The 22,984-nt window shown below is 36.8% G+C and overlaps 1 protein-coding gene across 1 annotated transcript in view; it reads right to left on the bottom strand.

Moving 5' to 3' along the window:
• LOC128512985 (piezo-type mechanosensitive ion channel component 2) overlaps positions 1 to 22,984 on the bottom strand; it is a 96,684-nt gene that overhangs the window by 6,308 nt on the left and 67,392 nt on the right. Inside the window, exons 28-46 of the mRNA XM_053486557.1 lie at positions 22,692 to 22,848; positions 22,152 to 22,241; positions 21,606 to 21,736; positions 21,295 to 21,363; positions 15,963 to 16,066; positions 14,636 to 14,734; positions 13,632 to 13,752; positions 13,433 to 13,504; positions 11,583 to 11,749; positions 11,283 to 11,476; positions 9,430 to 9,603; positions 8,419 to 8,994; positions 7,894 to 8,152; positions 7,534 to 7,716; positions 6,280 to 6,568; positions 4,482 to 4,614; positions 4,157 to 4,304; positions 3,523 to 3,737; positions 3,266 to 3,424 (exon numbers count right to left, since the gene is read on the bottom strand). Coding sequence (XP_053342532.1) covers positions 3,266 to 3,424; positions 3,523 to 3,737; positions 4,157 to 4,304; positions 4,482 to 4,614; positions 6,280 to 6,568; positions 7,534 to 7,716; positions 7,894 to 8,152; positions 8,419 to 8,994; positions 9,430 to 9,603; positions 11,283 to 11,476; positions 11,583 to 11,749; positions 13,433 to 13,504; positions 13,632 to 13,752; positions 14,636 to 14,734; positions 15,963 to 16,066; positions 21,295 to 21,363; positions 21,606 to 21,736; positions 22,152 to 22,241; positions 22,692 to 22,848 — 3,340 coding nt within the window. The remainder of the gene's footprint in view (positions 1 to 3,265; positions 3,425 to 3,522; positions 3,738 to 4,156; positions 4,305 to 4,481; positions 4,615 to 6,279; positions 6,569 to 7,533; positions 7,717 to 7,893; positions 8,153 to 8,418; positions 8,995 to 9,429; positions 9,604 to 11,282; positions 11,477 to 11,582; positions 11,750 to 13,432; positions 13,505 to 13,631; positions 13,753 to 14,635; positions 14,735 to 15,962; positions 16,067 to 21,294; positions 21,364 to 21,605; positions 21,737 to 22,151; positions 22,242 to 22,691; positions 22,849 to 22,984) is intronic.

Here is a 22,984-nt window from a genome sequence, read left to right as displayed (position 1 = left end):
GTAGTCAATTACTATAGTAAATACTACAGTTTACTACCCTGTGTAGTCAAATAATATAATAAATACTACAGTTTACTACCCTGTGTAGTCAATTACTATAGTAAATACTACAGTTTACTACCCTGTGTAGTCAATTACTATAGTAAATACTACAGTTTACTACCCTGTGTAGTCAATTACTATAATAAATATTACAGTTTACGACCATACACAGTCAATTACTATAGTAAATACTACTGTTTACTATCCTGTGTAGTCAATTACTAAATTAAATACTCCAGTTTACCACCCTGTGTAGTCAATTACTAAAGTAAATACTACAGTTCACTACCCTGTGTAGTCGATTTCTATAATAGTAATAAATACTACAGTTTACGACCATACATAGTCAATTACTATAGTAAATACTACAGTTTATTACCCTGTGTAGTCAATTACTATAGTAAAAACTACAGTTTACTACCCGGTGTAGTCAATTACTATAATAAATACAACAGTTTACTATCCTGTGTAGTCAATTACTATAATAAATACTACAGTTTATTACCCTGTGTAGTCAATTACTATAGTAAATACTACAGTTTACTATCCTGTGTAGTCAATTACTATAGTAAATACTACAGTTTACTATCCTGTGTAGTCAATTACTATAATAAATACTACAGTTTACGACCATACACAGTCAATTACTTTTATAAATACTACAGTTTACTACCCTGTGTAGTTAATTACTATAGTAAATACTACAGTTTACTATCCTGTGTAGTTAATTACTATAGTAAAGACTACAGTTTACTATCCTGTGTAGTCAATTACTATAATAAATACTGTAGTTTACGACCACACACAGTCAATTACTATAGAAAATACTACAGTTTATTACCCTGTGTAGTCAATTACTATAGTAAATACTACAGTTTACCACCCTGTGTAGACAATTACTACAGTAAATACTACAGTTTACTATCCTGTGTAGTCAATTACTATAATAAATACTACAGTGTACGACCATACACAGTCAATTACTATAGTAAATACTACTGTTTACTATCCTGTGTAGTCAATTACTAAATTAAATACTCCAGTTTACCACCCTGTGTAGTCAATTACTTAAGTAAATACTACAGTTCACTACCCTGTGTAGTCGATTACTATAATAGTAATAAATACTACAGTTTACGACCTTACATAGTCAATTACTATAGTAAATACTACAGTTTATTACCCTGTGTAGTCAATTACTATAGTAAAAACTACAGTTTACTACCCGGTGTAGTCAATTACTATAATAAATACAACAGTTTACTATCCTGTGTAGTCAATTACTATAATAAATACTACAGTTTATTACCCTGTGTAGTCAATTACTATAGTAAATACTACAGTTTACTATCCTGTGTAGTCAATTACTATAAAATACTACAGTGTACTATCCTGTGTAGTCAAATACTATAATAAATACTATAGTTTACTACCCTGTGTAGTCAATTACTATAGTAAATACTACAGTTTACTACCCGGTGTAGTCAATTACTTTAATAAATACTACAGTTTACGACCATACACAGTCAATTACTATAGTAAAAACTACAGTTTACTACCCTGTGTAGTCAATTACTATAGTAAATACTAGTTTACTATCCCATGTAATCAATTACTATAATAAATACTCCAGTTTACCACCCTGTGTAGTCAATTACTAAAGTAAATACTACAGTTTACTACCTTGTGTAGTCGATTACTATAATAAATACTACAGTTCACGACCATACACAGTCAATTACTATAGTAAATACTACAGTTTATTACCCTGTGTAGTCAATTACTATAGTAAATACTACAGTTTACTATCCTGTGTAGTCAATTACTTTTATAAATACTACAGTTTACCACCCTGTGTAGTCAATTACTATAGTAAATACTACAGTTTACTTTGCTGTGTAGTCAATTACTATAATAAATACTAGTTTCGACCATACACAGTCAATTACTATAGTAAATACTACAGTTTACTATCCCGTGTAGTCAATTACTATAATAAATACTCCAGTTTACCACCCTGTGTAGTCAATTACTAAAGTAAATACTATAGTTTACTACCCTGTGTAGTCAATTACTATAATAAATACTACAGTTTACGACCATACACAGTCAATTACTTTTATAAATACTACAGTTTACTACCCTGTGTAGTTAATTACTATAGTAAATACTACAGTTTACTATCCTGTGTAGTCAATTACTATTATAAATACCACAGTTTACCACCCTGTGTAGTCAATTACTATAGTAAATACTACAGTTTACTACCCTGTGTAGTCAATGACTATAATAAATACTGTAGTTTACGACCACACACAGTCAATTACTATAGTAAATACTACAGTTTATTACCCTGTGTAGTCAATTACTATAGTAAATACTACAGTTTACTATCCTGTGTACTCAATTACTATAATAAATACTATAGTTTACTACCCTGTGTAGTCAATTACTATAGTAAATACTACAGTTTACTACCCTGTGTAGTCAATTACTATAGTAAATACTACAGTTTACTACCCTGTGTAGTCAATTACTATAATAAATACTACAGTTTACGACCATACACAGTCAATTATTATAGTACATACTACAGCTTACTACCACACTGAGTTAATTACTATAAGAAATACTCTATAGTCAATTAATATAGTAAATCATACAGATTACAATATACTATAATAAACTGTAGTATTTTTGTCTTTAGGGTAGTAAATGATTAAGTGAATGCATGTGCAGTTTAAAAAAAGCTAACAAAAAATGCTGTACACTGTAGACTGACTGTCAATTTAAGATATGAATTCATTCTTAAGGAATCTTTATTTACTAAAACTGTTAAACTGCATTTCTTTATTTTTCATTTTTACTGCTGGAATGTAATCAGACATATTGGCATATCTCTGTCCTTATTTGTCAAGCGTCAGATTTCTCTAAATGGTTCCAGTATCTATAAACCTAATCTTTGTCCAAGTGCACTTGTTTCTGTAAATGGCTTAGAACTTTTGGAAAAAGTCCTTACAAGCATAGATGGAGCTGGTTTACCACACCATTTCCTTATGGCATTAAATTACTGTTCATTCTTGCTACTATGCTTTACAACAGTGAACAAAAATGAAGTTAGGTTCCTTATAAGTGCCCATATAAACTGTTATACTTTGCTGATCCTACACCCACAAGCACATCCTCAATCGATCAGATCAATTTCTCACTGATCTGCTCTCACCCTTGAAAGAGAAAGAGGTTGACATAATTGTAGCTCTTGGTAAGAAAGTTGCCCAGCACTCGGGTAGGGTAACCACAGCGGATCTGATAAGCTGAGAGACCGAAGTAAATACACTTCACGAAGTACCATAGCTGGGCCACTGTGTTCTGGCTGAAACGCCTGCAAGAGAGTGCACAAAGCCAGGTACTCTATTACTGAGATTCATAGAAGCTGTGATCATGAGCTGCAAATAAAGTATCCAGATGAGAATCCACTACCTTTCTGTTATTCCTGGCAGGATGAAAAACATCCAGAAGTGGATACCAAACACCAGGATGACCTGAAAAATCACTTTGCCCATGACAGTTTTACGCAGGTACAAGGCTCGGTCTACTACCATGGTGCCAAACTGGATTAACACCATAACAAGGAATGGACCTGGGACCTGATCTTCAGACAGAGAGGATGTAATGTCTGCTCCTCCTTGGTGTTTCTAAAAAAAATCACACAGAGCCAGAAGAGATCAACAGAACAATAAATTAGATAAAAGAGACCCAGGAAATGAGAAGCTTACATTATTGTATACATAAATCGTGAACAGTATTTATTGATATTTGGCAGGTGTCCTTATTTAGCTGGAACAATAATAAATTAGTCTAAAAAAAAACTTTTTGCATGTCACTGTAGCTGAGATTTAGTGACCCAATTTTAAAATAACTGACCCAATTTTAGTGTCCAGTATCATCCTTTTGTGACATTTACATACACAAAAATGTACTTTCGAATTGAGAACACATGATCATTTTAAGAGTTTCTTACACTCCGAACCAATATTAAGGACAGTTTAAAAAAGTGTGCAGAAATGTAAAGTAAAAAGAAGAACATGAAATAATAAAGTAAAATCTGAAATACCCCAAAAGCCCAGAAGCCGAACACGATGATGATAAAGTCAACGGTGTCTGCCAGGAACATGAGCACATAGACGTCGGTCACTGCGCTGTACTCAGGATGGATGAGGTTATAGAAGAACTGACGAATAGGGAGGTAGATCTCTCTTCCTCTGACAAAAAATACAAAAAATATACAGAAATGCTGCTTATTGGTGATAACACTAAAACTTCGAACTTAGCCATATCTTTTCTATAGAACAAATTTTATGCAAAATAGTCTTTAAGGTGTGTTTTAAGGTGTGTTTAATAGACTTTAAGTTGTGTTTAAATTTTAAACACAAACTTACTTTTTGAGGAGGAATATCCTGGCTTTAATGAGCTGCTCTCTGACCTTCTCCATGATGAGCTCCTTGCGTGTCTTGGGTTCTACTCCGACCTCGCCGCTTCCTCTGCGGCTGCTGTTCCTTGTGCTCGTGCTGCCTGGGGGAAGCACGGTATATTTGTTCATGCAAAAAAAGCAAAGTATTTTTTAATAATTTTTAATTGCCTTGTAATGTGTTCCCAAATATACGTAAATATCACATTTGAAAATCCGGGACAATATTACTTTACAAAGTAAGGATAACATTTAAAAAAATTTTTAAATGTAAAAGTTTTAAATGTACTGGAAAATTTATAAGAGTATTTGTAAGAATTAGTTTTTTCATTAAGAGGGTCTTTGCCAATATTCATTAGCAATATTTGTCAATATTCACACTTTCTATATTCACATCTTTTTATACTCAAAAGTAGAAAAATAGACAAATACATGTAATTAAATCCTTGACAAACTCTGCATAAATTCCAGATGATGCAGCCTTCTGTTATGAAATAATTGCACAGATTAATATTTTAATATTGATTCTTAGGCGGATTACGAGTAACGCGGTTTACGAGTATTGCAAACAATATTAAAATAAAGCGGAGAAGCTTTAATAATTTAGATTAGAACAACAGTCTTTCCGTTAATGTGTGTTTAAACAAGTTTAAAGTTTTAATGTTTAAGATGAGGAGGGGGAGACAGGAGGGGCTGAAAGCAAGAGTCTCCACTTACTCTAGCCTCACACACACACAAACACACACAAACATACACAGCGCCTGTGTGCACAAACGGAAAGGTAAAGTGCATGTTAATTTGTTTTATTTTTACTTTATATTTTTGGTATTAATTATTTTTATATATTTATTTTTTTGGGCTGTAGAAAAAATAATTTAAGTTTTCATTATTTCTTATGGGAAAAAAATTAAAATTTGGTTTATGAGTGTTTTGGAATACGAACCCACTTCCGGAACAAATTATGCTCGTAATCCAAGGTTCCACTGTATTTGTAATTAGTTGTCTATTGTAGTTATTTGTAAATAATTATTCTTTTATATAAAATTTAGTTAATTTAATTAATTGTTAATTAATAATCGATTACTCTTTAAATTATAAAAAAAAATAGGTAATACAGTTGTATTATTAAAGTAATAGCAGTCAATATGACTAAATATAATAACTCTTTTCCAGTGCTCTTCAAGAAATTAAAACGAACAAAATACCTTTTGGTTAACTTTCAGGTTACAAGATGTTGTACAAATTTAATTTCATTTAATAATTATTTTTTAATGGACTAGTGAGGATTCCCGGCCAGGTTCGATTCCAGTCTCTGTGTGTATGGAGTACACCCCCCCCCCCCACGACCCTGAATGCAGGTTAAAGTGGTACTGTATAGACGATGAGTGAGTAAGTAAGTAATATACAGTAAATGGCCCTCAACCCTGAACTGTGAGAAATGAATGGAAGTTTAAACCGGATTAAATGTTTTTGCACCATATAACATACAACAATGTGGGGCACTGGTGGCTCAGTGGTAGATGGTTTGTCTGCCTTGCGGAAGGCCCGGGTTCAATTCCCAGACAGTGCCCAAACCCCCCAACCACTGGATGCAGTTCCGGTCCCAAGCCAGGATAAAATGGAAGGGTTGAAGGGCATCCGGCGTAAAACCTGTTCCAAGTTGCCGGTGCGGACCGGATATTCCGCTGTGGCGACCCCTTGCCGGGAGCAGCCGAAAGACCAACAACAATAACATACAACAATGTAAGCACTAAAATTAGACCCCTCACCTCTCTTGGAGCGCTGGGATGAGTGCCGTGAGATATACGAGCCTCCGCTGGAGCTCTTGCGCCGCTGGTAAGTGCGCTGCTCAGGTTGGCGCACCTGGACAAGCTGTGTGGATTCGAAGTCCGTCGAACTTCCTAAGTTGAATTTCATAGAGCGAGGGGGTGAGCCTTTCTTTTTTGTCTCTGCTGGTCTCACTGGTACCATTCTTTCTTCATCTTCAGATTCATCGCAATGATGTGAGGTGTCTTTTTTTGTCTCTTTGGGGTCGTCCTCATCCCACAAACCATGGCACTGAAGAAGTAGTGTTTAAAAAAACAGCATATGGATGAATAGTATGGATGGATGACTGAGGTACATAGATCCAGTACTGTGCAAAAGTCTTGAGCCACCCCTTATTTCTGCATATTGAATTAAATTACATTAAGTAGATTAAATTAAAGAAATGGGAACACATGTTTTACTGTAACAGGCTGCAAAGTAGCTGTTAAATTTATTCATTTATACAAAGATACATCCAAAGCACTATTTAAGGCAAGCCAAGTCATGATCACCTGTGACTCTGTTTACACTCCACTCCACTACTTCCTTTTTGGTGCCTCATGCACCAGCTCCGAGCACACCTGTTCTTCATCTCTATTCATCACTCAGTTCTATATAACCCTCCGTTAAACAACTATTCTTTGCCAGAATATCGTGTGCCTTCATGCCCCATTTTCCAGCAACTTTACTTGCTTCACGTGTCGGATCTCAACCCACGCTTTACTTCACAGACCATGCTTCTCGTTGACTATGGTTCACCCCCCGATCTCGTTTCTCAACCATGAATCTGGATCACAGACTCTGTTTGACTTCCCGGCTTTGAACCACGCATATTTATGGCCACGATTTAACTCTGTGGATTTGCCCATGCCAGCGCTTACCGTGACACACTGAGCATTCATCATCACTAGTATACTAATCACTAGCCTGATCACCTGTTTCTCACTGGTTCATGATTTAATGCTTAAATGAATTACTTTATGGCTTAACAAACAAAAAACATTCCCCTGAAACAGGTATGAAAATGAGAGTCAAAAACATTCTTCAGAAAGCCTGGAGAACTATTCCTCAAGATTACATAAAAAATACAATAAAGTCTGGTTGTTTGGACTTTGAAGGATGGCTCAAGACCTTTACACACACTGCATAAGTGTACATGCAGCTACACTGGGTAAAAACTCAAGAAAAAAAAACAGTGTGGAAAAAAAATCAAGCACCTTGAGGATTGAGCGATGGAAGAAGAGAGCAAGCAGCTGAACGAGGTCATAATGAACATAACCATCTTTTTTCTCCACTCCAATGATGTTTGGTGGGTGATAGGGCTTCTTTTTGTCCACTTCCAGATTCTGATTGAAGGGGAAAAAGCTGAACTGGAAGAAGTATTTGATGACGATGGTAACCTAAAGGAACAAGTTTCAGCGACATTTACTCACCAAGAGCAGTTAAAATATAATTCAGTTCACTATATTAGTAAGAGCCTAAAAAGTTATTTACTGCATTTATATCAGTGTTACAATTGCAATGAACATCCATGTGCATATTAAAAGGGTGGGACTTAAACTTAAAGAGAAACTCGCCTCTGTGTAAATGATGGCCGTCATCCAGAAGCGTTTGCTGGGTCGTGGAACAGACAGCATGGCCCACAGGAAGATTAGGACAGGTAGCACCAGCGTGGCCATGGAGGCTGAAATCATGTGGTTGAGGATGATGACTAGGTAGCAAACCATTTCTGAGTGCGCCACTAACAGATTGTAGAGGGCGTAGCATAGCTGCAGACCCAGCGGCTGCGATTTGTAGAAGCGTTCCGACCCATCCAGCTCCTCGTCAAAAAACATTCTGGGGCAGAAAACATTGAACTGGGAGATCATACATATCTAATTATACATTTAGTATTACTTCTGTAAATTCATACTGTGTTTTTGACCATTAGAGGTTTGTTTAAGCCTAGTTGTACCCACACAATTACAATAAAAAGCTTTAAAAAATTGGTCTAACTGATACTATGAAAAGGTTTTGTTGTAACTGGTGCACAAACCACTATGGACCTTCACACCATTCAGCTGAACTGAGTGGATAAGTAGATGATTCTTTGCACAACTTACTTGTTAAGCAGCAGTTCACTAGCTGTGAGCTCGGTGGTTTGCGATGGCAGCAGTGCATCGTCCGACAGCAAGTCTGATCTGCTGTCTGAGGTCATTAGCATGAGCTGCTTATCCTCGTCACTCTCCTGTGAGTCGACTGAGAGACGATCAAAGCTCACTGCTTTGCTATAGCTGGGAGGGACATCTGCATCCGACGTGTTCGGAACGTCCGTATCTGGGGTGAAAAGCTGGCTGCGCGGCCTTTCTGCTGGCACGTGTTCTGGTCCTGAGGATTCACCGTCTTCTCTCCGCGGACTCTGAGCTTCAGCATAATTTCCCTGCCTGTCTTGGTCCTCTTCCTCATTATCTTCAGGTGCCCATTCTCTTTCTCCAAGGTTTTCCTCATCAGGCTCCATTTCTTCTCCATGTTCCTGCTCTGATTCAGGCTCAATAGAGCTCCAGGGGGCTTTCTCGTCTTCCTCGACATGTTCAGGTCTTTCGTCATGGTGATGTAGTTGATCCTGCTCGTCCTCCACCTCATCGATGGTGTCATTAGTACCTTGTCTTGAAAATAAAGTGATGCACTGCGTGGCCTCGCTGTTAAAAACACAGAAATCACACCAAGGCAAGGATAACACTGGTAAACTAAAGTTATCATATATAATTCAATAGCACTGTGTGCACTTATTTTCTCTAAAAATAAATAGTTTTGTTGTTACTTTACTGCTAGATTGGACGTTTTCCCAGGTGTTTATGCAGCAGGAACTGTATGAGAGTCCAGTGTTTGTACAGAAATGTCAAGCTGACAACACAAAACTAGTGTATAGGAAGACGTGTTCTGTATCATAAAGCTTGATTTTTGTTTGATGTTGAGGCAATCAAGGGCCTTAAATGGTCTTAATTTCAATGTCTCCTGTGATGAGTCATGAATTAATAGACTGCTATGTCACAGAAGTCACAGACGAACTATAATCTAGTTAAAGGCATAAGGTGAAGATGAGTGAAGATGCGTAATGTAGTAGTGTTCAAGACCTGGAAATGTTGCTGCTGCCACTGTCTGCACTGGAGTTGGACATGTCCATGCTGTACATTTTGCGCAGCTTTGGCCGAGCACGTTCGCTGGTTTTGGGCACATGTTGAGACACTTCGTCCAGGTTGTCCAGCGTGGATTCACGAGAAAAGAGCATGGTAGCCTCGGTGTATGCGCTGGATGGAGATGGATGGAGATGTGACTTGATGAAAGAAATAATATCATGATATATGTTCACTAGGTTGCTATTAATATACATTACCACTATACCTCATACTGTACTTGCTCAATTCTAGTTATGTAGAAAGCAGCACTGAAAAATTTATGATCTTATTAGTGAGCATTGGTGATATGCTTGGTAAAGGAAACCCCTGATCTGCAACAAATCAATACTTAAACAATACGAAATATGGCACACAGCTGCTTAAAGCGACTAGGCTCCCAAGTACCTCACCATTATTCAACAGACTATATGAGAAACCATACAAGTTTCATTTATACCAATAGGACATTTATTGTGTTATGTTTCATTGGTGTTCCTTCATTATCCCATTTCCAGTTGCAAAAAAATTGTCATAAATATATTTCATAGCAACATTATTATGGAAAGATTGTTTGGTGATAGATTGTGACATAATTGATTAGATTAAATACCAAATCTATCAGTGGGTTATTGCTGCTACTGCTGCTGCTGTTTAACATCCACAATATTATACCAAGCGAGGTGAGAAAGGTGAATATGCAATGAACAACGTAAGAAAGCCTGATAGAATGCAGAGATGAATGAAATACCCATGATACTGGTTGTATACCATGAACAAAAAGGCCCTCTCACATTACTTCATGATTTGACCATTAAAAGCTAAGGGTCAGTACTGTATCTTATGCCTTCTTTACGCTAAGTTGTACTTTTTTGTTGTCAGCCAAATACAATACACCCCCTGTTCAGTAATCAGAAAGTGAATCGCAGATTAAGTTTTGTCTTAAAACGACTGCAGCATATTAAAATTCACTTATAACACTTCAGCGCTGTTATTTTGAATAAAATATTAACTAAGCCCAGTAAAAATATTTAGTTCAGCTTTTCTAAATTAATATGTATTAGTGCAGGTGTGTGTTTACACCGATCAAGTAGCTTATTAGCAGATTATTTAAAATACATTATTTTATCCGGCAAATTACTGTTTGTAACATTGCTTTTACTCAACCTGTTGATTTTGGCACATTACAATGCGATCTCTTTGAGTATTTTACACGCCCTCACCTCGGATTGCTGCGGATATGTTTGCTTTAACGACCCGTGTTTTATCCCATAGTGACGCTTCACAGTACTGCTTTTTTTTAACACCATGGTTTCGGAAACATATTAGACAAACTGGTTTTAAATTTCCCACAGGAAGAATAAAAACACATTGATCTGTCCAATCATCTTTGATGGTTCAGTTTTTTATAGTGTACTTGCCTTTTTTTTTTGGAGTGAGCCATTTTGGGTCGCGTGTTCATGTATGTTTTGTGAGGATTTGCGCGCCTGGTAGGTGGATTACGGTCATTTCTGTGTCCTCTGCATACATAATTGGCTCTGTCGAGTGATGCGTAAAGCCAAACAAAAATCTGGATTCCGTGACATAATCTGCCACATAACTGATCATAAGATCAACGTTTTTTATTTTATCCTGTCTAGCCAGATTTCTGCTTGTATTCCTAGTCTTTAAACTGATTTCGGGTCCTCTAATGTATGAAATGTAAAGATATCTATTAGTAAAACATTTTTTAAAGATATCTAAAAGAGCGAGGTCTGACCAATATACAGACAAAATTTTCTTTTCTTTTTTATTTATACAGATTGGACAGATACCTAGACATGCTATCTCGGGATGCCACAGAGTCCTGGCTCTCTAACGTATATCCCCTGCGTCTTCGCCGAGGTTTCTGAGAGCCTGAAATTGAATCCTCCTCGCTGATCTGATCCAATCCGGACTCACGTGACACGTTCAGACGCATCTGCTTCTGGTAGTACACGTGGATGCTCTCACGCGATGGCACATTGCCCTGTGGGATCAGTGCAAAAGATATGAATTTTGTATAAAAAAAAAAATGAACAAAAAAAAAAAAGAAAACTTTTTTTATAGGATGTGTGTGTTTGTGTGCGCCACACCTTTTTGACCTCTCTGGTAAGCATGCAGCGTTCGATGCGCAGCACAGTGGAGATATCTATGTATTCCTTACAGATGCTGTTAATCCACACAGTCAGGCTCTCCAGCGTGGTCAGAAACAGCACCCAGGTAAACTTGATAATGTTGAAAACCCTTTTAATAATGTTGTCTGTGAAAAAAAAAGGGGCATTGCTCTACCTCAATAGTTGTGGAGATATGTAGATATTTAGAAATCTTTAAAAAGCATTACTTTATCTTTTAACACATGTTAATCATGTGACCAAGTCTGACCCTCATGACTTCCCATAATCGCAGTGCAGTTACCTGGTTATTACTGTGTATGATAATGTTTAACGCGAATAATAAGATGATGGAGGAACCATCACCAGGTGTGCTGAACAGCAAGTTTAGTTATAAAAAGCTTGTGTAATATGGTGCTAATATTGTGTGCTCCAGCTACCTTCAAGGGGAACGATTTTCACACGACTTCATTAGATGTAAGCTGTGAGGAGGGATGGCAGCGCTATCCGCTCCTTTCGCTTACGTGAGCTCGCAGACGCCCCTGATTGGCTGTAGAGCCATGATTAATGTGGGAGCACGTAGTACCTCTCATCCGTCCCCTTGAGAGAGCTCGGCCAATCAGCAAGAGGTTACAACATCGCCTGGGAATCGAATTATATAATAGAATCTCCTGGTGATAGGGCGAGTGCTTTACCACTGCGCCATAGTTTAATAAATATAAAAAAAATGAAAAGATAGGCAGAAAGACAGTCCTAAAAAAATGTCCACCCTGCCTCTTATATAAAGGCATTTTTTTACTTCCATTCTAATATATAACGTTTCGTAGGGTGTTGAGTTTTTTAAATCAGCTGACATTAAATCTGACTGCAAGACAAATCACAGATGTATATTAATACAAATTCTAAAACGTGCATGTTTCTATGGTAACAGCATACACAAGAACATTTAGGACATTTTAGGATGTTTCACATTAACAGATTTGGAAATGTGCAGAATATGGTGAGGTTTTGTGCAGGAAAAGATTTATACAGCATGTTTGTATGTAAACGAGGTCTCTAAATCAGAGCTTTATAACAGTCAAATGTAAAACTAGAAAAGTTCTCAGAAGGACAGAATTACAGTTTCTCAGTAACACGACAAGATGTGTGGGATTTATTTTTTATTTTTGGCTTAATAACTTTGAGAGGAAAAAAAGATTCTAATGCGGAATGACTCTTTGTAGCTCCTATGAAGTAAATAATAACAGGAATTACTTTATTTTATGGACATTCAGCAGCTCTCACTTACTCATTCAGTCACGTCTATAAGCATTAACCTGTATACAGGGCCAGGAGCCTATCCCAGAACCCTTATTGCACTCTGGACGGGGTGCTTTTTTATTGCAGGGCACACCCGCGTACACACACTCACACACAACTGGCAATTTTTGAACGCCAATTAGCCTGATCTGCATGTCTTTGGACTGTGGCAGGAAACTAGAGTACCTGGAGGAAACCCACCACATTTAGTATAAAATATTACAAGATCCATATTACAGCATGTTTATATTTAAAAATATAAAAATTTAAAACTTTAGCTGACCATATCACGGCCTTTACTGTAACTTCCAGATGACATTAGTAAAGTTGACTTGCAGCCATACTCTTCATCAATAACGTGCATTAGAGCTAAAACATAATAAACTGCTCAAAGTCAATCTAAATTAAATTTCTGTCTGATTAGACGAAATGAAGGAAGTAATAATCCAATAAAGCAGTGCTTCCGGAACATTATATGCATAAATTAGGACTAATGTAAAGGTAATGAGCATAATTTCCAGTAGATACAGTACCTGGTCCGTCCTGCTTATCCTCCTCTGAACCCTGCTGTTCATCATCTCCCATTTCGATTGCAACCTGACCTGCTTACACACATACACACTTTTAATGCTTTACCGAAATCTTACCAAATTGAACCCATATAACCGTTTATGTTCACTATACTACTGTATGTACTATGTGTAAAATTTCGACTGAATTTGCAGCATGCACCTTCCTCCTTATCTTTCCTGTGTCTACGTCCTCTTCCGTATCTTTTCCAGAATTGCCGCCGTCCCTTTCCACGCTCCTTAAGAGCCGTTTTGGAGTCTGTGACCCATGCATGGTACACAAACTGTGGAGCAACACAAGCGGCTATTAAAATACTGCAATGAATTTTTCAAAGCACAGGATTCCTACTCTGGTCATGGGGAATCCCCCGTTTTGCCAATGTTCATGTTTTTCCTCTCCTAACGCACACAGTTCAACTCAGGAAGGCCTGAATTAGCTGATTAGTTGAAGGAGACATGTTGGGGGAAGAAAAACAAAACACGAAAATGTGCAGAACAGGAGGAGGCCAGGACCTGTGCTTTCAAGAAAAAAATGACATACACATAAAGTTTCTGCAGTGAGTTTCACAATCAAAAAACACCAGCCTGAAGTCAAAAAACCATCTTCACCTGGGCAACAAAATGTGTGCGTCTGCTTGTGACATAATATTTACTCACTAATTAATTCCCAGATCTTTAACCCTAGTTGTTTGAATTCAGGCTAGAAAGAAACCAAGGAAAACAATGGTATATGTAGTCTTTTTTTTTTTGCCCCACTGGCACAGATATATTAGTAAATATTTGTACTCTGAATTTGAATTCAGCTTTCATTAGTTTGGACTGTAATTATAACTTGTATACAGTGGGGCAAACCACATAGACTAAACACAAATATGTACAAGACAGTTATGCAAAATAAAGAAATAAATGAATAAACAAACACGAACAAATGCACCTAATCTGACAATTGACCTGATGAAAAAACGCATGCCAACCACTGAACACAACATAGATTTAACCGAAACGTTTTCATTCCATGTCGCACCAAAAAAAGAAACTCGTTTAGCTTATACACCTAAATTCGACAGCATGGAGTGAAAAGGCGAGGCGCTGTTACAGAAACACATACAGTAAACCATAAACAAACACAAGAAACCAAACCAACACAGCATAACCTTTAGATGATACCTTGGCTGCCCTGATAAGATACTGAAGGATAGTTTTGGGCAGTTTTAGTATAGACCTGGGCAAAGCCAGAACAGCTGAGGCAAACTTTCCGATGGCTCGCTGAGAGAGAGAAATGAAAACCAGCCAGTGTCAGAAGCAACATTTGGAAATGAGTCGAGGTCTACAAGCCAAACTACAGAATATCATACTATTTGATATCTACTGTGATTACGATGCCTGATATTTTAATGATGTAGTATGCACGTTTAAATATACACCCACTAATTCAGTATGACTAAACAAAACTCACATGGCTCTACAGCGCGATAAACATTTTTTCATTTTTATCGGTCAGAAGGTGCTGAGTTATTTTCTATCAACTCAGACCACAGTGCAAGGTTTAATTTATTGTGCTCTCAGGCGTCAGTACTTTGTCAAAATCAGAGGTAGAGCTATAACTTTTCCAAAACATAAACATCTTCACATCTATATAGTTTCTCTGTATATAAAAAACTCCTTTTCATAAATAATTGAAACTAGCAGACATTTTCTTTCATAAAAAAAACAACAAAAAATTATCTTTTAAAATAAATATTAATTTATCTATCTTGCGTCACAACATTCCTGCTTATAATTTTTTATTTATTACTTCCGTCAATTTTAAATGTAAATTTCTTTTTTGCAAACTAACAGTCAAAAGGCTGGACACACTTTCTAATTCCATGGTCTTCCCTGATTTTTATTTAAGGCAAACTTATGCAATAATATCTTTTGAACAGTTGAAATTAAGCTGTATCTGCTACTTGCACTATGATCTGTAAAGCCTTTATAACAGCTCTGAGATGCTGTTTGTTAATTGGTGATTTTTTAGGTTGGTAACTCTAAATGAACTTCTCCTCCTGGCCTTCATCATGGTGCATGATGGGTTTTTGCAAATGCACTTTATAATACAGTTCTTGCAAGAACCATTTCAGAACAGCTGACCTTCATGTCTTAAAATAACAACTGGCTATTGTTGTTCTTGTTACTTACAGTAATTAGATTATTCTTTATGTTATTTTATAAAAAAAAAAAAATTACAGTATTGTTTTAGAATGTAGAATAAAATAAAACGGCTAAACATAAAATATTTAATCAGAAGGTGTCTAAACTTTTGACTTATAACTTTTGACTTATATACATATTATGCTATGACGCTATGTTTTTTAATATTTCAAACTATACGGCTTTAACCCTAGCAATGACAGTACAAAAGACAGAATAACTAAATCTAGACACACTCTGTGTCTGCTGTAGTGCTCCTATTATAGAGCGTCATTCTTATACTGTAAAGCTCAAATCTCCTCACCTGAAAAGCTGATCTTTTGGGAGGTTCATCATCTTTTTTGTCGTCTTCCTCCTCCTCCTCTTCACTGTCAGTCTCAAAAAGGTAATAATCTCCGCTTCTAACCACTAAAAGAAAGTAAGGGGAAAATAGTTATTCGCTCTACAGCACAGGCCACACAGGCAATGCCGGACAGCAACAAGCACGTATCGATTTTATCATAAGAAAATTCAATATTCCATGGAGAAGCTTAGTATTGCACAAATCCCTGACTGAGGGACCAGCATACACAAAATTTGATCGTACAAGTCAAAAATAGTAAATTTTAAGCCAGGCATTATATGCAAAGAAGCCTAGATCCAGACATACAGTGCTGTAAAAAGTGTTTGCCCCTTCCTGATTTATTCATTTTTTTTTAGCATATTTGTCACACTTATATGAATTAGATCATCAAACACGTTTAATATTATACAAAGATAACCTGGATACCTACAAATTGTATTTTTCAAATGATGATTTCATTTTTTAAGGGAAAAAAGCTACCCAAATGTGCCTGTGCCCCAAAACCTAATAACTGGTTGTTCCACCCTTAGCGGCAACAAGTGCAATCAAGCATTTGCGATAACTGGCAAAAAAACATTGCTGTGAAAGAATTCCACTCTTCTTTTCAGAATTGTTTTAATTGGAGGGTTTTTGAGCATTAACTGCCTTTTTTAAAGGATCAAAATCAGGTTTAAGTCCAAGCTCTGACTGTCATTTTTGCCCAATCCTCCTTCAGTGAGGCCTGCAGTTCTTAAGATGTTGTTCTGGGTTCTTTTATAAGCTCCTGGTGGAGTTGTCTTTGTGCTCTTGGAGTTATTTTGGTTGGCCAGCCACTCCTGGGAAGCTTCACCACCATTTGTGGATAATGGCTCGAACCATGGTTCACTGGAGTCCCAAAGCCTTAGAATTGGCTTTGTAACCGTTTCCAGACTGATACATGTCAATTTCTTTGTGGATTTTTTTGATTGTGTTGTGTTTTTTTTTTAAATAGAATGCTTCACTTTGCTAGTCATGTTTTATTCAAGAGATGTGAATCTGGCTGTTATCAGGCCTGGGTGTTGCAAGTTGAAATTTAACTTCTCAATCACGTTTTAGCAAGGGGGCAATTACTTTTTCACATAGGGTTGTACATCGTTTTTAAAACTGCGTTTTGTATAAACCCGGGTTATCTTTGTGTAATATTAAAATTAGTCTGATTATCTAAATCATTTAAGTATGACAAATATGCAAAAAAGAAAAAAATCAAGAAGGGGCAAATACTTTTTTTTCACGGCACTGTACCAGTATATGACAGTATTAAATAAAGTCTTATATTCTTAGTGATTGTTAATAACAATGCAGACTACACAACACATCTGCCCAACAGACATGAAAATGTTAAAGCAAGTGAAAAAAGCAGGTTTAAAAGCCCTTAAGACAGAGACAGAGCCTAAAAAACAGTAAAGAGGGTTCAGTTTGTAATGTTCTACAGTATATTGTCCCGCTAACTAACCAAGAACGACAGCATCAAAAATGAAGCAGGGATGGTTAATGGTTCGAACAAAAACAGACCAGGAACATTTTATCCCCTGTGTCCTGTCCTGTTTGCACTGTAGGACAGGAACTGGAGTAGGGAAACTGCCTTGTGTCCTTGAACAGAACAGCCACAATGGACAGGGTTAGGGTGGGAGTGTTGAAATAGGAACGTGAACAAAAACACGAGCATGTAGAAATAAAATCGATTTCTGTGGAAGAAGGACAGAAACAAGAAAAGCAAACTACAACAGCACAGCACGGAGATGAACTGCTCAGCCTGGTGCTAAACGTACAGTAAAGCTTATAGTAACAGGTTCCATTTCATCACTACTGAACACATTAACATTCTAAATAAAACCAAAGATAACGTTTGTAATTGGAAGCTGTCAGCACTGATCAGTTCATTCTGAGCTGTCGTTGTGAAAGAGAGAGTTCCCAGCCATAGGTCTTTGTGTTTTAAAGGGAACCGGACTGGAAAGATGGACTCTCTATTTCTTTTAATGAAGGTGATAAAAATTGAAACCACAGCAAAGATTCATAACTGTGGGCTCTTGGGACCAGGCCAATTGTTTTAATCCACTGATGTGACTTTGAGACAAGGACCCAGTACCACCCAGGTATTAGCATTTTTCCTGTTCTCAGATGCATATCTATTTAAGGCTCTAATTGTTCCAAGGGTCAACATGAATCTTTAAGTTTCATAAATTTTTTTCAAACACAGATTACATATTCTGTCACGTAGATACATACAGTGTCCTGCATACGTATTCACCCCTTAAATTATTTCACATATATGTGGTGTTAGAACCCCAATGTGAAATTGTCTTAATTGGGATTTTTGCCATGCGTCACAAAATGTAGTTATACAAAAAGATAACAGAACAACATTTATCTTTACATTTAGGCATTTGGCAGATGCTCTTATTCAGACAAACAAAAAATCTGATATTTCTTGGTTGCATAATTACCCCTTACCCAACAGTTCTGAACACTGAACTAACATTGAGTGACCTGTATTTGTTACAAATGGCACCAGCCAGATTTACTTGGCAAATATACTGTGGGAGCAGTCTTGGCCCAAACGGTTAAGACTTTGGGTTATTTTTTGGAAGGTCAGGGGCTCATGCCCCAAAACTGCCAAGTTGCCACTGTTGAACCCATGAGCTAGGCCCTTAAAGTCATTTCACAGTGTTAAAAAGATACATGTGAAGAATAACTAAACCTTGTGAAAGTAAAAAAATTCTGGTAATAGATGAATTTAGACTCACTTCTGAAAAGAGTTCTACTATTTTCCAAGAGAGGTTGTAGACACTGACTCTAAACAGTCCATGGTCGAGTCATTAGTCATCGATGAAGTAAGAAGTTGTTGCCATAAGCTTGCTGGTGCCTGTTAGCCTGTGAGGCACTGACCTTCTGTACATGCTGATGTGCAACAGTTGTGATGGATACTAAGACTTTGAAAAATGAGAGCTTCCAAGCAATACTAATAGAAAGCTCTCCTGACTTAATTTTGAGGTAATGAGAGCCAGAAGGTCTGCTGCAATTGTAAGCTCAGACATGAGAAGTGTTTGCAGAGATCATGAAAAATGACCTTTTAGGTGGCCCCAATGATGTTCTTGCAAATCACATCTGATGAAATACAGCTGAAGATGCTGAAGACACCAGACAAGATTGGGGTTATGTTGATAATGTGCAACTTCATTTATTCATGAGGATCTGGGGCAATAAGTTTGGACAGGGATGACAAACTGGGATTGGTGGGCCCGCTGAGGTGGTGCAAAAATCCCCCTTATAGGTCGATAGTATGTATGACAGGGATTGGGAAGTCTGAGAACATTACTGAAATAATTAAGATTCTGGGATATATTTCTATCAGCTTGGACATCGGAATACAGATTTTGTTTGGCCGTTCATCTTGACGAAATTTCTCAAGCTCTGGCAGACTGGAACATCAATTTTCAAGTCTTGTAAATTATACTGAAATCCTGCTGAAAGGTGGGTAACATTCTTCTAATTATGTTACTTCAAATGGAAGTTGCAGTGGAAATAATATATAGGTTTGACAGCGACACAGGTGAAAACTAATGAAACTTATACTTTTAACTTTAACTGTATTATATAGATTCATGACATAATCCCACCTGATTCCATTTCAGTTTCAGGTGTTAGAACTACAAAATGTATGAGAAAAGTTTTAAATATATATCATGAATACATATGCAAGACAAGGTATTTTATATGTTATTTTTATATTACAATATAAAAACACAGTCAATTCCAGAATTATTGGCAGCTTTCAAGAGAATGAACAAAATAATTGTATATAACAAATATTACAAAAATAAATACTTTTTTTTCAAACAACTGTAGATATGACGACTGTCTAACTGTTCATAGATATGAACCTATATTTAAAATGATAATATTTCTCTCAAAACTGTTTTTGGAACAAAACTGCTAAAGTTATTGCTTAAGTTAAGTGCATGTTTTCTTGAAGTATGATTATGTTGTTGTTGAAGTGAGACAGAAAGTTGTAATTACTTAAATGCTTAAAAAAAAACAAGTAGCATATTTAGGTATATTTATAATATAAGTATATTCCTGCCGACCACATGAAAAGGCTAGTGACGGAAGTAATATCAAAAATCGAAAATTATATTTTCAGAATTGGGTCATTCATGAAGGTTTAAAATCAACTGTGGAAATGTTCATCCATACCAAACTATTATGAACTAGAAGCACAAAAATCCCTTCCTAAAAGAAGCAATGGTGAGGCTTCATTCAGAGTGCTGTCTACAGTATGTACATCATCAGAATGTTTAGCAAAAAATGTATTTGCATACATAGATCGGCCATAGTAAAATATGCAAGGCTGGTGGTCTGCTGGCTCTGAAGGATTTATGATTACGTTGTAGATTAATTTTTTTTAATGGCTATCTTAGTTTTTAAATCTGAGCCCATGTGAAAACACGTGGTCTGGATTAAGGAAAGCTTGAAATAAAGTTTCAAAGGGCATCTATCTGGGACTAGAGTTGTGCATCGATACTGGTATCCCGCAGGATGCAACAAAAAAGTCGCATAGGCGGGAAGTTTTATATTTTCATGCGAGCACGAGCAAATAGTCAAATGTGAGGCTTGCATTACAAACATGTTCATGCGCAGTGCATTTGCAGCCTTCGTTCATTCCTCATTAGTAACTGCCTGGTCAGGGTCATAGTAAGTTAAATTTTGATACTAGTTTGCTTACATTTTAGGAAAGGAAAAAAAAATTAGAACATATTAGTCAGGTACAGACAAACAAATAAACATAAAAAAAGAATTTTGTGAGCGGGATTTAAAAACAGTCCCGCGCACATCTCTAGTTGAGACCAATTTGAGTAATGAACTAGAGTAATGTAGCTAAGGTTAAATAACTTTCAGAGCCAGAATTCACACACCATTGTTGAAACTGCTGGTGATGTTCCCTGGGATTTTTCCCCAGTGTTGCACTTCTGAAGAATGTGTTGCACTAACTCAAAAGTGCACTACTAAAATACACCTTTGTGAACTATATAGCGTACACATAGCATGTTTAATTTTTGAATTTTGCACATTGTCATGAAAGGTGCCAATAATGCTGGAGCTGTCTGCATTTTCCAATAAGCCCTAAATAGATTCAGGAGAAGCATAAGGCCTGGGTGATTTGAGTTTGTAAATTGGTCGGTCTCACTCAGCCCTGGTGCAGTATGGGAATCTTCTGAATTCTGGTCAAGGACACAAGGAACACTCAGAGCAGAGGAAATTATGATAGTAAACCTACTGGAAGCATGGTCAACCCAAGGCCTCCACCACTGCTTTTTTTTGGCCTTGGCTTTCTCTTTCACTGCTCCTACAATAAAATGGTGGCAAGATCATTAATATAACTGAAGAAAAAAAATGTATACATACAAGCAAGTGTGTTATGTCTATGGTGCAAAAAATCTAAAGACATATAATGAACCACATAATTACAGCACACAGTCTTTTATTAAAAACAAGATTTCACTTGGCCTACGGTATGTTATCCACATTAGCTACAGGCCTACACCAGTTTAAACATATTTTCCTTTACTTCAGATGTGTTTGTCGTACCATCATCATCATCCTCTTCACAAGCATCAGGCTGAATTAGGTTTTGGCTATCTGTGGACTCCTGAGTTAGGCTCAGCATCTTCTCCTTCCCCTTTTTAAACTTCTCCTGCCGAGTCTTAATGCGGTCCATCCTAGGATAAGGCAGTCACATTCACCACTAACATCACAGTCACACTCATAAAGACCTAGCTAGAATTACTTTGGGGATAATCTAAATTACAATTTAAATGCTATGCTTGGAGCTACATTTTGGCCATTGGTAAGTCTTCCCAATTGGCCTCGTTTAAAGCCCTGCCTTCCTACTTTCTTGATAACGTCTAACAATACATGCCAAATATCAAAGGCGCAAACTGAAACCAGGAATCATGTAATTAAATTTAGACTAACATTTTTTAATGATTTAGGCTAGGGTGTGTTTGCCATCTTATTTTGTTAAAGAATTAGTTAAATATGTTCAACGCACAATACATGAATTTTAAATGGTTGAAATCATTCTTGCAGATAAGAATGAGTCAAGATCTAGTATGTATAGGTGTTGATTCTCACTGTCTCTTGAGCTGCTCCATGGATTTATTCTCCTCCTCCAGTCGAGCTCTAACTGCCTTCACTATAGAGGCTTGGAACAGCTCTGCTCCTCTGAAACACACATACAGAAAAAAAAAAACATTTATATTTACAGTTTCTTATCTGAACATGAGAAAAGTTTTTGTGTGGCTCAGCTCATGTTAGATAAAATCCCAGTTCAACAAACTTTAAAAACATTCAGTCCACCTCGAGAAGTTCTTGTTCCGTTTTCATTTTTTATTTTAAGCTGTATTTACCCAATAAATTCCTGATTTGACTAAATTGTTTTCTACGTAAATGCCATGTTGATGATTGATGCCAATACTCTAGACAACTGATAAATTATTTATCTTAAGGTCAAAGTGGAGAGCCACGACGTTTGTGACTAAATAAGAATGGAACATTTAGCCAACAAAACGAAAAAATATAGATGAATTAATCATTGATTATTTCAGCACTGATGCTACAGTGAATAGTAATCCTTGCATGAAGATTAACCATGAATGCTCTTAAGCACAGTACCTAGAAGCCAGAATCTGTCCAGCACGTATATCGGCCACAACGTGGAGAAAGTAGTAGCTCATGAAGACACGTCTCTGTAGCAACAAAAAGCTGAAACAGATGCTGTCCCAGATAATACCTGCCTCGTCCCTAGGCAAGTCACAATCACTACTAGAGACTGAGGACACAGAGACACATACAAACACTATTTCACACCAAAACCAAACAGCAGATTACAAACTTTCGCTCGTTTCTATTTTAAAGTCGTTGTCTGTCTGCCCCCATTAAAAAAAAAAAAAAAAAAAAAAACCTGC

Source organism: Clarias gariepinus, chromosome 25, assembly GCF_024256425.1.
Source record: "Clarias gariepinus isolate MV-2021 ecotype Netherlands chromosome 25, CGAR_prim_01v2, whole genome shotgun sequence".
In the NCBI taxonomy this organism is placed as follows: Eukaryota; Metazoa; Chordata; class Actinopteri; order Siluriformes; family Clariidae; genus Clarias; species Clarias gariepinus.
This window is presented reverse-complemented; position numbering and strand designations above follow the sequence as displayed.